The sequence below is a fragment of the Bos taurus genome, chromosome 2 (genome assembly GCF_002263795.3).
Source record: "Bos taurus isolate L1 Dominette 01449 registration number 42190680 breed Hereford chromosome 2, ARS-UCD2.0, whole genome shotgun sequence".
Taxonomy (NCBI): domain Eukaryota; kingdom Metazoa; phylum Chordata; class Mammalia; order Artiodactyla; family Bovidae; genus Bos; species Bos taurus.
In genome coordinates, this window is record NC_037329.1 from 98,213,904 (window position 1) to 98,231,561 (window position 17,658).

Here is a 17,658-nt window from a genome sequence, read left to right on the forward strand (position 1 = left end):
GATCTCCTTGCAGTCCAAGGGACTCTCAAGAGTCTTCTCCAACACCACAGTTCAAAACCATCAATTCTTCGGTGCTCAGCCTTCTTCACAGTCCAACTCTCACATCCATACATGACCACTGGAAGAACCATAGCCTTGACTAGATGGACCTTTGCTGCACAATCCAGCAATTATGATCCTTGGTATTTCACCGCAAAGAGCTGGAAATATACGTCCACACAAAAACTTGAATATGGATGTTTTTCACAGCTTTGTTTATAGCTGGTAAAACTTGAAAGAAACCAAAGTGTTCTTCAACAGGTGAATGAATACATAAACTATGGTACCTTTAGACAGTGGAATATTATTCAGTGCTACAAATAAGAGCTATCAAGCCATGAACAGACATGGAGAAGTCTAAATGCATACTAATGAAAGGAGCCAATCTGAAAACGCTATATACTATACGATTCCAACTCTAACACTCTGGAAAAGGCAAAACCATGGAGATGGTAAAAAGAACAATAGGAAGAAGGGAGGAGAGGTTAATAGGCACAGCACAGAGGATTTCAAGGGCAGTGAAACTACTCTGTATGATACTGTACGATGTATACATGTCATTATACACTTACCCAATCCCATAAAACGTACAAAGCCAAGAGTAAACTACACTTTGGGTGATATGGTGTGTCAACACAGGTTCATCACCTGTGGCTAGTGTGCTCTGCGGAGGATGTCAATAATGGTGGGGGGTGCGGTGGTGCTATGCATGTACAGAGCAGAGGATGTATGGGAAGTTTCTGTACCTTCCTCTCAGTTTTGCTGTGAACAGAAAACTGCTCTGAAAAGTCAGGTCTGTTAAACAACAAAACAAAACAAAAACCTTTGCTGGAATTGCAACTCTCTCTGTGTTAGAATATTTAGGGGGAGCCTTGGGCTTCCCTGGTAGCTCAGCTGGTAAAGAATCCGCCTGCAACGCAGGAGATCCTGGTTCGATTCCTGGGTTGGGAAGACCCCTGGAGAAGGGATAGGCTACCCACGCCAGTATTCTTGGGCTTCCCTGGTGGCTCAGCTGGTAAAGAATCCGCCTGCAATGTGAGAGACCTGGGTTCGATCCCTGGGTTGGGAAGATCCCCTGGAGAAGGGAGAGGCTACCCACTCCAGTACTCTGGCCTGGAGAATTCCATGGACTACAGTCCATGGGGTCTCAAAGAGTCACACATGACTGAGCGACTTTCACTTTAACGGTATGGCATGCAGAGTTGCACGGCAGACAGACTTCTTAGTAGAATTCTGAAAGTGTTCAATAAACTTTACTAAAGCAAAAACTGTAGTTTGTTGGTATAAAAGTTTCATAATTTTTCATTATTCACAAGCTTCTCCGGGCTGCCCTGATTTATACTAAAATGAAACTGGATTTGCAAGTTGTTATTTCTGTAAGAAGAGCCATTTTGGCTGTGATCCGTTGGGAGGCCTCTCCCAGCCCACTACAGCACATGCACCACATTTCTTCCAATTACTGATCCTGGATAGGACCCTGGACTAGTAATCACATGACTAGGCTTTTGATCTCATTTATGTTAAGGAACTGATGTTTGATCTGGAACATGTCGGTGTCGTTACATTTGGCTTATTACAAAGATTGTTTCTTAACTACAATTCAGGAATAATGTGGGAATTGATCAAATGACAGCAGTTAAGATTTACTGCTGAGAGAAAAGTACATTCAATAAAATGTTTTTCTGCTCACACACACAGAGTTACGGCAAAATGTCTAGACAGTAGTTCTCAAAAAGAAACCTGATTACCGGGTGATGCACTCTTCCGCCTGCTTCTCATTGTTCATCTTGTGATGCACCACAGCAGCCACTGCCAGGGGGCCCCCGTCCCCGCAGAGGAAGGTTATGGAATGCTTGCTCAAAGAGTTCAGACTTTGCTTTACGTAGCCATGTGCCATCTGTAGGTAGTTAGGGTCCCCGAACACGTCGTAGAGGTGTAAGTAAAGCACAGCAATACCTGAAAAGCAAAAAGAAGATCATGTACAGATAAGGAAAGAGCAGCTGACTGTATTATTCTGGGGTACCGTCTACTCAGCAGTGTTGATTTTTGATAAGCTAACAGCAAATATATATTATCTGGAAATTCAGATGACCTTAGTTCTAGACTCAACTTTATTACTCAGCAGCTCTAAGAACAGTAGGAAAATACTCACTTTTTCTGTTTCCTCATCAATTCAAAATTAAAATAGGAACTCTAAACCCAAGTTTACTATGAATCCTGGTTACACTCCAGCTATTGTGTTCGTTTTCTGAGAGTCCTCCTATTCTATTTATTTATTTTTGGCCGTCGTGGGTCTTCACTGCCGCAGGGGCTTTTCTGTAGTCGCGTTGAGCGGGGGCTGCTCTCTGGTTGCAGTGCTCTGGCTTCTCACGGTGGTGGCTCTTGTGCTGTGGAGCATGGACTTCAGGGCACTTGAGTTCCAGTAGTTGCGGCACATGGGCTCAGTAGCTGTGGCTCCGGGGCTATGGAGCGCAGGCTCAAGAGTTGTGGTGCATGGGCTTAGTTGCCCCATGGCACGTGGGATCTTCCCAGATCAGGGTTGAAACCTGCGTCTCCTGCAATGGCAGGTGGATTCTTTAACACTGAGTCACCAGGGAAGCCCCTGATGTATTGTTTTTGATAGCAAAATTATACGTCACCAATTTTTGGTATAATAAATCATCACCTATCTATTTTACAAATAATAATTTCCTTAATAATAAACAAGAAACGTTTGTTCTTATGAGCTGAAAAAATTCAAAGACTGGGGAATGAAAAACTCAATTTTTCTTTGTATAGAAGATCATTTTTTGCATGAGAAGGTAGGTAGAGTAATAACCAAATCCTCCAACCCAGTACCGTTCCAGGCAGGGATTATATGAAAACTATTAAGTTATTTGAGATCTAAGAAAATAAATTCAGTTTCTCAATTTTTTTTTTAACCCTGTTGAAGACCCAGACACTTTAGGAACTATACTAGAAAAGCTGCCAATAACTTTTGCTTTGGGCTTTGATTTGCTTCTTATCCTGCTCTTGAAGGCTGTTATATGTAACTGAGGCCTTGTGTGCATGTCCTCATTCCAAATGCCTGTCACAGTAGATAGAGCCTTTTCTCGGAAGCCGACTGGTTTCAGGGCAGACTCAGAGAGGTGGGGTAGAGAGCCTGCCTGCCTGCAGCATTTCCAGAAACTCATTTCTTCCCTTAAAGTACATTTTCCATCTCATTTACCATTTTTAGACGATACAGAGCCTCTGTTTAAATCTAAATTAATAGAGCCAATCTCTTCATGGATTTTGGGGCTGTAAAAATGCAGTCTGCAAAATTACTTTTCACTGTACTGAGGATAATTTTAAATTTAGATAGTTTTCTCATTTTGCATGGGTAACCTCCAAAGCTTTGTGCTACAGACAATTCAATTTCGCATGTATATTAAGGCCAAATTTTCATTTCCTGCCAAAGTTAATAACCTTGTCTGCTCTTTCAAAGTGGCCTGGTGTTAGTAATTCCACAAGCTGCTGATCAGACATACCAATACTTAAGGTTTGTAGACGTAAGTGTACAAAACCATGCATGTGGGTTAGAAAACAAAAATTCTCCTTTTCACAAATGATCAACGTCAAGAGCTTCTTCTAGAATTAGGTTCTTAATAGGCTTCATCTCCATCCATACCAGGCGTCTGCAGACAATCTGTTTAAACTGTTACTCTTTGATTTTGCCCTCCTGTTCCCATCACTGCCTGAACTCCCTTAATTAAGTTATGCAGGCACCAAAGCCAGATAATGACATGACTGAGATCTGAGAAAATAAAAAGTGATTAAATACAAGCCCAATGATTGTTTTCCTTTTCAGACCTTTGTCTCTCATCAACAATTCCTTTTGGACTGAACATTTAACAAACAAAACTCATTAAAGGTATGTTCAATTTTAAAATCTAATGCATTTCTCGTGAAAAAACGTAATCATTTACAAGTCTCATGATACTTCACTTAGATGGAAATTTTTTTTATTTCTTTTTGATCAGCAGAAAATTACCTTTCCACAGCTTCAGCTTCTGTTTCTGTGTTTTCATTCTGGGTCTCTGTGTCCACATATTTTGATTAACCAATCTTCTGCAGGTTTATCGTTTACACTAACTACCTTCTTCCCTGCTATGAGACACTCAAGGTGAAAAGGGTTTCGAGTAAGGAGTGCTACTGCCAATTAGAAAAATCTACCTGGCCAAGCTTATTATAAATCAGTCTGTGTGTGTGTGGTAGTCATCAGTCGTGTCAGACTCTTTGAGACCCCGTGGACTGTAGCTCACCAGGCTCCTCTGTCCATGGGGACTCTCCAGGAAAGAATACTGGAGTGGACTGCTATTTCCTTCTTCAGGGGATCTTCCCTGACCCAGGGATTGAACCCAGGTCTCCTACATTGCAGGCAGATTTCTTTACCATCTGCGTTACCAGGGAAGCATAAATCAGTCTAGGTCAGGAAAATAAGGCAAGATGCATTAAATCAAAGACATTTAATGTCCCATCAATATTTTACACCCCAGGGAGCCTAATAATAGAAAAAATGAGGGAACTGTCTGTGACCAAACATCTTGAACTTGATTATGATCTTGTAAACCTTTGACAACAGTCATGTATACATCATCATCTTTGCATAATACTGAAAGCTGACTGATAACTGACAAGGTGGGAAATAAAAGATATAACCTCAATGCTCTCAGAGTAAACTCGAGTACTTACATTTCCTCACAACCCTGGCCTCAATCCAGGCTTCTAAACTCTCTTTTCAAATGGAATTCTTAAATCAAAATGTGTTCTTCATGGAAAAAGTAAAACAGTACTGCAACGCTTAATATACATTTGCAGTCTCTTGCCCTACTTCTATTCCTGCCTCCCAGAAGCAACCACTTTCAATAATTTTAGTTATTTCCTGTAGTATCTGCCTCCAAATTTCCGATAATATGCTATGTGCTTTCTCTTGATTTTTCTTCATCAAATACTTCTGATTCACATTTCACTCCAGAAAATAAGGATTTAACTCTTGCAATAGAGACAGCTAAGTGGAACCCCGAAATTTATCTCCCTTTTCTGTAAACAATAATGCCTTGGATTTTAGCTAGGCACACGGTTACCAGGAACAATCTGGGTAAGAACGTGTGCATGGGTAAGTTCTGACCAATGAGACAGAGTGCAAATAATAGGGGTAACTTCAGAAAATGTTCTTGAAGGGAGCAGACCGGCTGTTTCTTTTTTCCTGGTTGGAATGTAGAGGTGATGGTGTACCTAGAGTAGCCATTTCAGACCATGAAGTGGTAGTTCTGTGATGAGGATGGTAAAACATCAAGATCAAAGAAGTTTAGAACCCAGAGGGCTGTGAAGGTGCCACACCATGACTATCTTACACAAGACAGAAATTCTGTTGTGTTAAAGCCACTGTTATTTTAGGTGTATTCCCTTTACGCGAGCAAGCCTAATCCTAAAGAACATAGCTCTCTTCAAAGCTCAGGAAGTAGGCAGAAGGTAGACCACACAGGGTCTTGTAAACCAGTTAAGGATTTGGGGTTTTATTTGAAAAGCAACATTTAAGAGCACAACTAAATTTGCGTTTTTTATATTTCACTGCAGAGGGAGGTGGGAAGGATGTTCAAGTGGGAGGGACATGGGTAAACCTATGGCTGATGCATGTTGATGTTTGGTAGAAACCAATGTAATACTATAAAGCAATTATCCTTCAGTTAAAAATAAATAAATATTTTATACAAAAAAAAATTCACTGCAATTGCACTGTAAGATTTGGAAAAGAATATATGGAACAGTGGATGCAGGAGGAGCAGTTAGGAGGATCGCTGAGGAGTACAAGTGAGAGGCAGAGTGGCTGTAGTGGAGATGAAGTAAGACTGAATGGGAAAGATACCTGTCCGGAAGGTACAAGTCAACAGAACCTGTTGGGGAATGACTGAGAGGGAAATATCAAGATGACTCCCAGATGCCTAACTTCAGTGGCTGGATGGGCGATGGTGCAAGGGGAGGGCCACTTAGGAGGGAAGACTACAGCTATATCCATTCATAAACTCACCCCCAAATATAATTCCAATTCCTATCGGACATTTAATGTAATGAGAAAAAATGTTTTTTAGTGGTTTCTAGAATAACACCCATCAGAACTGGTCATGAGGCTCAATGCAGGATGATATATGGAGTTTAAACTTTTTAATGTTTTCATCAATCACAGAATATGTTACATAATCAAGACTATCCTTGGGTTCAAATTTAAGCAGCAGATAAAATGTCCTTCTCTACTGTTTGGTAAGCAAATGGTAGAATAATCAAGATTTCCTTCCTTTTTCTACCCTTTCACCGAAAAGGTAGAATTTTCTAGAAGAAAATTCTGGACCAGAAAAGACTGAAATGAGATTTAAAATCTGTTTGCAGTTAATTGTAAAAATATGCTCCAGATTGCTTTAGACTTTAGAATTATGTTTTTAAGAAAAAGGAAAGACTGCCCCACCTTTTATGAATCTGGATGAAGTTTTCATTGATATAAAATTTAAGTTAAAATATTCTTCTATTATTTTAGTTGGTCCACTCCATGATAACCACTGTCACTAAACTATGAAAACTAATGCTTTTTGGTCTTAATTTGACTATCTGGTTAGGAAACATACTGACCTATTTTAAAAGAGAAAATAATCCACATGAAACTATACACTGAGATTATTAGTAAAGCAAAATCGAATCCATTATTTTCCCATTAATCTTCAAGTCATTAAAGGTGACTTTATAAGAAGTATTGGGGATAATATTCTAATTCTGTTAAGTAATGAGTACTTTTCTTCAGGAACAAGAGACCATTCCTACTCTGGATGGTGTCTTTATTTCCCAAAGAGTACAGGAAAGTTGTTATTGGGCTGCCAACTCTAGTTTACATGTAAAATCAGACACATTTAAGTAATATCAGTAAAAATGAATCAATAAAGTGTCCTTTAGAAGCAAGCATGGTAAGTCAGTAATTGTTTTAGAAATCGCATGTTAATTCTGTAGTTATCCATAGCCTCGGATGCTGACTTGGTGGAGAAGGAACAGACAGGTGGACACAGTACCCTCTTCTACCACAGAGATAAAAAATCATCATCAGGAAGTAGGTATGGGAAGAGTGTGGACTGAAAGGGAAGCTTCATTTGTGGGAAGCCTGAAACACAGCAAATGCAGAGAGTGCTCCCAGCACGTGGAATCATCTAAGCAAATCCACGTGGACAAGAAGACTAGGGGATGACCTGGCTAGTAAGACTGGACTCCTTGGGGGTTCAAATTGTTAAAAACTAGACACAGAAATTTAGATTTAATGCTAATCTAACAGAGTCAGACACGACTGAAGTGACTTAGCAGCAATTGTCAATTTATGTGAAGAAGAAGTATTCAAAAACAGTATTTTTCAAAGATAAATTTAGCTATATGTGTTAGTCTAGGTCCTGCAAGATGGGACTGAACATGTAGGACTTCACTAGGGACATACATAACATGAAGGGGACTGCAGGGCATCATGCCAGCAACTGCATGCTGCTTCCACGTGTGGCCCCTGGACCACAAGAGGTGGCCTCACCTAACCAGAAAGAAGTTGAGAGGTCTAACCCTCCTGGAAACCAAGAAGGAGAGGGACAACCACATATGAATGAGCACTGGAAGTGTCTGACACAGGGCGTGGCAGGAAAGTGGCAGAAAGAGGAAGCCGAATCTTGGACAGGTCAGTTCTGAGATGCTCATTAGACATCTCAGTGGAGATATCAAGTAGGCAGCAGGATGCATGGGTCTGAGTTTAGGGAAGAGAGGTTGGACAAATGTCCTCCAGAAAATAAAAAAAAGAACCTACATATCTCCTGTGATCTCAGAGGCCAGTAGAAACCCAGATACCTATTACTTTGATCTAATAACTTGTGGAATCTGTCTGGTTGCTCAAAACTACAGTGTTCACTATGACAGACTGCAACCATAAGTATCTACAGAAACCTAAGGTAGTTAAAATTAACAAATTTAAAATTCAGTTTCCCAGTCACACTGGCCACATTTCCAACACTTGGAAATGTAATTAACATATGGCTAGTGTAATTAACACATGGCTAGTGGCTGCTGAATGGACAGCAAAGAAAGAGATTCATCACTGCAGAAAGGTTCAAGGACATTACTGCATTAGGGACAGATGTCCTTCTTTATATAAAAAGTTCAGATATCTGGCACTGCTCACAGATCATCCCAGGAATCTCTTGGCTTTAAACTGTTGAAAACTAATTTACTTGAAAGACAAAAAACAAATAAAACTTTGTTGTAACAGAATCCATCCTGGCTTTCAGTATAGATGCTCTGAACCAGATTTTTTTCTATTCTGTTTCCTTCTGTAGCTACAACTCTGGCAAGGGAGGGTGAATTGTTTAGGGACACTTCTAAATCTGCAATTTCCTTACTCAGCTACTTATCCCCAGCAGCACTATAAATATAGCCAGCTGTTGAGAGGTAATTAATAGGAAGCCTTTGAATTTCTGAGGGATCATTAGTCCTATTCATCTTGACCAATCAAGACCTTGATGCATCTCAAATGTCTATGGAGATGATAAAAATCTCCACAGATGTATGAAGCTCTCAAAGCACTTCTCTGTAATTCTGCATTTGAGATTATTCCCTAACATTATTTATTTATTTTACAACCAGCCTACACTGATATAAAAACCTCTGCCATGGTACTTCAGTTCTGCAAGTTATTTCCTCATAGGTTAGGTGCTTTTGAAGACTCTTCTTCATGTATGCTCTGGTGGGAAAAATCACGTTCAGATTATGGATACTGCTGCAACCACTGGAGATGTTCTGTCAACGGCCAAGAACGGGTCTTAATAGTTTCGAGTGATACAGAGACAAGGACTTCCTAAAGGAGGGGGGATGGGTTGCTTTACCCTAAGTTTCAAACAAACTGTTCCCTAGGTGAAATTTTTAAAGCTCATCAATTTTTTTTCATTCAGATTAATAGAAATATGAGAAATGCAAGTTTTCTCTAAATAACCCCATATAGTATGTTCACCTGCTTTCTAAGCAGGCTGGTATTTTCTAATGCAGTATTTTTAATAATTATCTTAACCTTGTGTGTGTTTTGCGTGTGTGTGTTTCCATTTCCTCAACAAAATGACAATGTCTTTAGTTCAGGGTTCCCAGTCCCTGAAGTTATTCTCCACAAAGCCTGGATGTGAACACTGCACTGACTAGTACATCCAGCCTGTCTTCAGATTAAAGCTGGGCATAGTGCTGGCTTTCCAAATACTCCAGTACTTTTAATACAGGTAATCTGAGGAGGAAACTAGCTGTGACTTTAAATCCTTAATTTAAAAATATTGACCCAAATGAAGAGGTGGAATTGTAAATTAAAAAAGGCAAATGAGCTGAAGAGGTGTCTTCTTTTCTCCATTATCTATTTCCAGAGCTAAACAGGAAAAGGGATTAAAATTTTTAAAAAGGGGGATATTATACTTTCCTCCTTCCTTCCCTTAGTGCCTTGCAGTGTACTGCTTCCTAACTGTCAAATTAGGAAGTGCTCCTATTCTGTTATTCAGACTACCATGAAAAGTGAAAGTGTTAGTCACTCAGTTGTATCCGACTCTTTGTGACCCCATGCACTGCAGCCTGCTAGGCTCCTCTATCCACGGGATTCTCCAGGCAAGAATACTGGGGTGGGTTGCCATTCCCTTCTCCAGGGGGTCTTCCTGACCCAGGGATAGAATGGGGTCTCCCACATTGCAGGAAGATTCTTTACCGTTTGAGCCACCCAGTAGGCCTTAGACTACCGTGTGTGTGTGTGTTAGTTGCTCAGTCGTGTCCGACTCCTTGCAACCCCATAGACGGCAGCCCACCAGGCCCCTCTGCCCATGGGATTCTCCAGGTAAGAACACTGGAGTGGGCTGCCGTTTCCTTCTCCAAAAGGAACTATAGAAAGAAAGAAAGTGAAGTCACTCAGTTGTGTCCGACTCTTTGCAACCCCATGGACTGTATGTAGCCTACCAGGCTCCTCCATCTATGGAATTTTCCAGGCAATAGGTAATAAATCCTTTAACACAATAGTTATTAAGAGTAACTTAATTCAGGTTCATGAATCACTGCTTGAGATCGAAGCCTATCTATGCTACTTCCTAGCTGTGTGATCTTACCCCACTTACTAAACCTCTCTGTGCCTGAGCATCTTTATGTATTAAATAACAGTAGCTACTCCATATATGTGTGTGTGCGTGCTAAGTCGCTTCAGTCATGTCCGACTCTTTGTGACTCCATGGACTATAGCCTGCTAGGCTCCTCTGTCCATGGGATTCTCCATGCAAGAATACTAGAGTGGGTTGCTATGCCTCCTCCAGGGGATCTTCCAGACCCAGGGATTGAACCTGTGTCTCTTACATCTCCTGCACTGGCAGGCAGGTTCTTTAACACTAGCATTATCTGGGAAGCCCAGCTACTCCATAGTTACTGTAAATCATTCTGATAAGTACAATAGTCTCCAGCACCCAGTAACTACTCAATAAATGCCCAACCCCCCAATAGTCTGTGATTCTGAGTGCTGAATGAGTTGCTTTGTCTCATCACTGATGCCTGATCTAAAGGGACATAAATACAGACGGAACCATATTCTTCTTCCTCCTCCTATCTCCTGCCTCTCTCCTCTCTCACTGGCTCCTCTGAGGAGGGTTAGCAAAGTGTTCCCTGCACATGTTCTGAAAATCTTCCCCGCATCAGGCCATCTCTCTTCTCCTCAATCCTGTTTTCATGTTGTCATCCACTCTTTGGCTGTCCAGAGGCTCTTTAAGTCTAGGGAGTTCTCAGCTGGCATGGTGGTAAAGAATCCACCTGACAATGCAGGAGATGCAGGTGACTTGGGTTTTGATCCCTGGGTCAGGAAGATCCTCTGGAGCAGGAAATGGCAACACACTCCAGTATTCTTGCCTGGAGAACCCCTTGGTCAGAGGAGCTAGGTGGGCTATAGTCCACTGGGTCGCAAGACCTGGACACAACTGAGCACGCATGCACACGAGAGCAGGTAAGTGTAAACTGGGGGCGAGAAGGAGGAAGCCCGCCTCATGGCCAGGTCTAAGCGATATGCTCTGTATCCAACTCTGACACGTATAGAGTGAGTATTATGTATGAGCCCTGTCTCATTGCTGAGTTCACTTCTCAACTGCATCAGAGGTTGAAGGGAATGGGATGTGATTAACTCTTCACATCCTTGAGACATGAAATGAGTTGGATTCTCACACTTTCCCCATTCTGCCTAGTTCTGTTATTGTTTTTAGTTTACACAGATGGTAGCTAGAGTAGTAAAAGAGGTTATTTCCCTTTCATTCATCCATTCATTCATTCAACAAATATTTATTAAGCACCAACTATGGACCTGGCATTGTGTTAACTGCTAAAGTTAATGGAATGAAATTGACAAGACATGCCACCTGGTATTGTGGGTAAAAATCAAATGCTTAGATATATGTCTTCTTTCTTTACCTGCTGTCAGTTCTTCTGACCTACCTACAAACACTTACATCCTGCTCTGTGCTTCACCCAAGCACACTGGTGATATCTAAACCCTACAGCTGTTTCAAGCCTGTGTGTCAGCCATTTATTAATAAGATCACTGACAGCACAATGACATCAGCACCTTATAAATTGTAGGCAAAAAGAAAGCAGGCAACATTCATGGTGCATTCATCTATCTAGTGATCATTGTGAAGGGCCCTCACAGACCCAGTGGAGATCCACGCCACTGATTCCTTCCATTTGTCCTCACAGTGCTGGGTGGGAGGCACAGATGCCTCTCATGATGGCGAAGGACACTTGGTCAAGGCTCAAATTAGACACTGAAATGCTGGCTCTGATGAAGAGCTAGTTAGAAGAATATCAAATTGCAAAGAAAAGACACCTGGCCAGAGCAATTCCTTTCAAATATCTGGCATCAGCAGAAACTAAGACCCACATGCTAAAACTGTAGCTCAGAGGCTATACATTTGGCAGCTCAGAGGAACAGCATCTTGAAACACTTTAATAACTTGCATTTAGAGCGTGAGTTAATATTACTTTAGGGATTATGCTGCACATCCTCTTATTTAAAATGTTATCTAACACTTGAAAAGAGGAAATATATGCCAATCTTAGCCTCATTAACTTTGCGAGTTGGTACAGAAGATTGGGTCATGTCTTTTAGAACTAAAGCTGCTAGAGTCCTGTGTGTATTTTTTAAGTGTGAGTCGATCATTATTTTCCTTGGGAATTATCATAGTTGAGAGTGGGAAAAAATGAAACTAAATGAGGGCTAGCACTTCTCCTCATTCCCTCTTAAGACACTAGAGATCAGCTGTCCCCTGGGCTTACTTTTCTTACTTTGTTATCTGCAAGGGAAGCAATCTTTCCTACTAAACGCTAATTTCTAACGTGAGAGAACTTTATCTGCTCACTTAATCCTTTGTAATAACAGTACCTCAGCAGTGCTTCATGTTTTCCACTTTATAAAGCACTTTACAATCTTCTCCCTCCTAGAACAAATCTACTTGGAGCAAAACCCAGATGGCAGGGGGAGTCATGTCCTCTGGTGAGTCCCCATAGATTCCTGGACATCACCCATGTGCGTACTTGCTCAGTCCTGTATGACTCTTTGGGACCCTAGACTGTAGCCCACCAGGTTCCCCTGTCCATGGGATTTCCCAGGCAAGAATACTGGAGTGGGTTGCCATTTCCTTCTTCCTGACCCAGGGACTGAACCCGTGTCTCCTGCACCTCTTGCAGTGGCAGGCAGATTCTTCCCTACTGAGACACATGGGAAGCCCACTGTCAAGGAAGTCCCTATTCATTTTAAAAATGCGAGCAAGTTATTAGATGAATTTTTTTTAAGTTAACTCATTTACCCATAATTTACTTAAAAGTTATTGATACCTTGTCTTCTGTTAGTGCTTCAGGATAGTTCAAAAAACAAGCTACTGGACAGAAATAGATTAACCCTTGCTGGGTCTTTGATCTGGAGTTATCTCTGAAAAATAACCTTTGAAAACAATCACAATTTGTGATTAAGTATATTTACTAGTATAGGAATTTCCTGGCGGTCCAGTGGTTAGGATCCCATGATTCCACTGCAGGGGGCATGGGTTCAGTCCCTGGCAGGGGCATCACCTACCATCACTTAATAGCTGGACTTCAGATTTGATCTTAAGGGGTTTCCATGCCTGCTATTTTTCTACACTATCTGCTGTGTGCATGGGCACATTGAAAGGTTCTTGACAGGGCACCTAAAGATCTAAATGGCTTCCCTTGCCTCCCAAGCTGGGAGTGTATAGCAAAGAACTCTTAAAACTCTATTGGGTAAGGAATAAAGCTAAAAATGAACAACTCAGTGCTTACTGCTGGTGTTTGTCATACATCAATATCATGATGCAGTATACTTCAGTGTATTCGATTTTACAGAGGAGGATTTCAGTGAAAAGAACTGAGGCTGTTCATTTCAAATATCGCTTATTAACAGTTCCAAGAGCTACTGATTGCTTTCAGACTATGGGTAATGTTTTACACAAGAGGATCCTCAACAAGCCTTTTCAAATACAAGCAATTATAAGGAAAAGCTTCTGTTTTGGCCCAGTTAATTTTCTATCCTGAAGCCATGCTCTGAATATATTAATTTAGGATTAGAAAGGGGAAGAACGCTCTAAGGAACAAAGCCGAAGATTACACTTTTCTAGCTGCAAATGCCCATAAATCTTTCTAGGGTTTTTACTCTATGTCCAGTCTCAAATAACTTTTTCCTATAGACATTTTAATAGTAGTTATTCTTGCCTTTCTAACAAGCCATGATTCCCTCAATCTTTCCAAATTCCTGTCATGTTTTTGCAGGGCTTATTCTGATTTTTTCTAAAACACTTATAACTGACTAGTCATTAGACATTTCTAAAAAGTTGGTATGGTTCACATTACTTCATTTCCTAGCTTACGTGTTGGTCTTCTTCACTTTTTTACCTATCAAATGTATGGAGTAAACCCAAATGTAGGAGTGGAGAGTAAACTCCAACCTTCGCCCTGCCTCCCACCACCACACACACACACACACATACACACACACACACACTCTCAGGGACTAAAGAGCAGGGCTCTATCTTTGTCACTAACTAGCTGTGTAACCTTGAACAAGGTACTCAGCCTCCCTTTGATTCAGTTTTCTCATCTGCAAAATCAGGGTATGAATAGTATGCATGCCATGGAGTTGTTTTGAGATGTAGACGCGTTATTTAATGCAAAGCACTAGTGTGGAGACTGGCATATAACATCAGTGACTGGCATACGTGCACACACACACCAGCTCCTGTCATTCAAATGTAAATCCTATTAGCATTTTATTAACAAGAATCAAATTTTAATTTTTCCTCTTATCTTTCCACAGTCAAATAATCATGAAATTACATACTGATGATCCTCATTCCTTTAGAAGCCAAAATTCATTCAATCAATGTATTTTATTATTAAAGTATTGAATTGTTTTTTGAACATTAATGTATAGTAATAATGTGTTAACTCTCAATTACTGACTGAAAAAATTGATTATTCATAACACTTCATTCCTGAATAAACAAAAAAGAGACCAGAGGGATTTGTGGTAAAAATTGCTTCATTTGCCAATAAGAGATAGTTATGGGATTTTAAAATTATTCTTTCTTTTCTACTTAAGGATCAAAGCATATTATCTCTCTGCGGTGTATAAAAAAAGATAAACGCCAAAGAATACAGCTTGTAAAACTGCACTATGACAACCCACAGGGATAAATAAAAGCTTCAGAGATGATATCTGAATCCTATTAAAAGTTTATGTTAATCACTCGCATCACCATATTATATCCTCTGCTTTTATTTAAAAATAAAAGCCAAGGTAATTTTAGCTGTAAAAGAGTTTGTAAAGTGTATGTTAAGTACTTTCTAAAGCAATGATCTGCTTCTTTTGAGTGTCAATTTAAACTTGTATTTTCCCCCTTACCAGTAAAGCAGTATCGTGTTTTCTAAAGCACATACAACACACAGAGGTACTCTAGCAGAAAAGTAATCGATCACTATTAGTCTCAATTTTTGTTGGAAAATTAAAAAATGATGCGAATCCCGTTTTTCAGTTTTAAGTTCATATGTAACATTAAAAACATATGGGTGCTTTTTCTCTTCAGTGAAACTCTTTCAAGATCAAGCTGAACAACTGAGACAAATCTAGGCACAGCATGAATCAAGTACCGTGAAGTTGGGCAGCCTAGCCCTGTGGTTTTCTTTGGAGTCAAGAACCAGAAACACAGATACATGACTACAGGGTGTACTGTGGATTGATAAATGTTACAAACAAATTAAGGACTTCATAACCCTGTGACAAGCCAGTGAGACTTTGAGAGGAAGTGGAAAGGAGAGGCAGAGAGCTATTTACTCAGGCTGAGAAACCACTAATGTTTCACAGTGTTTAGAGCCTGCTGGAGCCCCATTTCTAAGCTTAAGCTACACTTGGCTCTAGAAAAATAATTTATGATTTGGCATTGCTAGAATACTTCCTTTCTATTGCAGGCTTTATGAAAAGACTATTACTTACAGAAATTAAGGAACTTAATTTGTGAGTAAGTGAGTAAGAAATTTGTAAGAAATTTTCAATCAAAATCCAAATATTAATCTCCCTAGAAATACAGAGTAGGCAAAATATTGCTTAGTATATTTCAAACATTTATCAGTTCAGTTCAGAAGTTCAGTCTGAGAAACAGTCGGACTCTTCGTGACTCCATGGACTGCAGCATGCCAGGCTTCCCCGTCCATTGTCAACCCTCGGAGCTTACTCAAACTCATGTTAATGATAAATTTATCCTTATAAAAATTCTCCCAAATTAGACAGCCAGGTTAGAGAGCCTTTTGCAGATAGAAAAATTGTGGCTTACTGTCTACATGCCTTGTGCAAACATAGGAACAAAAAAGGATCCTTTTTCATGTTGTACAGAACTTATAGGAGAGAGTGCTAGGTCTTACCCCAAATCCACGCTCCTCTTTCCTTCAGTAACAGACCCCAGCTTAAACTACATTCACCATCCTTCCTTGTTAAGGGTATGACCATGTGACTAAGTTCTACCCAATGGAAAGAACGTAGAATTGAAATGCTGAGTAGGACTTCCTGGAAGTCTTATTTTAAAGGAAAGAAATGCATTTTTTCTTTGCCTTTTTCCTCCCTGCAGCCTTGAAAAGCCGATATAATGGCTGGATATTCAGTTGCTATTTGGTCAAAGGAGAGAAGCTAGTGCTGAGGGATGTTGTAGCTATTGCTGAGTCGCTAAGTGGTGTCTGACTCTCTGAAATCCAAAAAAGGGCCATGCCAGAGGATTGGCTGAGGGATGATGGAGAGAAAGAAATGAGCCTGGGTTCCTTCTGACATCCTGAGGCCAGCACCATAGCTCTGGACCACCTCCCTCTGGCTTTCTTTTACATCTTTTTTGTTTTGTTCAGTTGCTAAGTCATGTCTGACTCTTTGCTACACCATAGACTGTAGCATGCCAGGCTTCCCTGTCCTTCACTATTTTCCTGAGTTTGCTCAAACTCATGTCCATTGAGTTGGTGATGCTATCTAACCATCTCAACCTTTACTTCCCTCTTCTCCTCTTGCCCTCCATCTTTCCCAGAATCAGGGTCTTTTCCAATGAGCTGGCTCTTCGCATCAGGTGGCCGAAGTATTAGAGCTTCAGCATCAGTCCTTTCAATGAATATTCAGGGTTGATTTCCTTTAGGATTGATTGGTTTGATCTACTTGCTGTCCAAGGGACTCTCAAGAGTCTTCTCCAGCACTACAGCTCAAAAGCATCAATTCTTTGGCACTCAGCTTTCTTTATGATGCAACTCTCACATCTGCACTTGACTACTGGAAAAGCCATAGCTTTGACTACACAGACCTTTCTCAGCAAAGCGATGACTCTTCTTTTACATCAGAGGAAAAAAAATGTTATGATGCTTGAGCCACTGTAATTTTGATTATTTTGGGTATATGAAACTGAACCCAATCCTATTCCAAAAACAATCCTATCCAAATCAGCACAGAAAGCAGACCGTATTTCTACTGGGGAATGAAACTTAACAAAATAAGATAGAAATTTAAGGTTCTAATTGTAACAATCATAGTTTCTCAAATAAACTACATATTATATGAAAAGAGTTTCACTGTATGTGATAATAAATATTTAATAGATGTGAATGCTGAAGAAGGAAATAAAGTTTTAAAAAATTTCTATAATTAGTGTTTCCCAAAGGAATGTTATTTTGGAAAAATTAACAAGAGCAAATAATAATGTTTATAGAAATATGACCCTAAATTTGGTGAACAAGGTTAAAAATACATAATCCTCTTTTCCTCAAAAGAGTTACTTTTTGAAAGATAATGAGGCACAAAAGTAGCATACAAAGCCACCCATTATTATGTAAACACTGCTTTGAGACAGAACACAAAGTGTTTTTATTGTGTTAAGATGGTCATGAATGTATTTTTGCTAATAAAATTGCAACTATGAATAGATGATACTTGATAAGATATAATATGATATGATATTCTGTGGTTGAATCAGCTTTAGTTTCTCTCCCAACAAATTTTATGTTATTCAG

General features: G+C 40.1%; 1 protein-coding gene across 3 annotated transcripts in view; it reads right to left on the reverse strand.

Annotated features, from left to right (window-relative positions):
- LANCL1 (LanC like glutathione S-transferase 1) overlaps positions 1-17,658 on the reverse strand; it is a 49,418-nt gene that overhangs the window by 25,695 nt on the left and 6,065 nt on the right. For all 3 annotated transcript variants that reach the window (XM_010802267.4, XM_010802266.4, NM_001076227.1), the window contains 1 exon segment: positions 1,788-1,995. In XM_010802267.4, the coding sequence (XP_010800569.1) occupies positions 1,788-1,995 (208 nt within the window).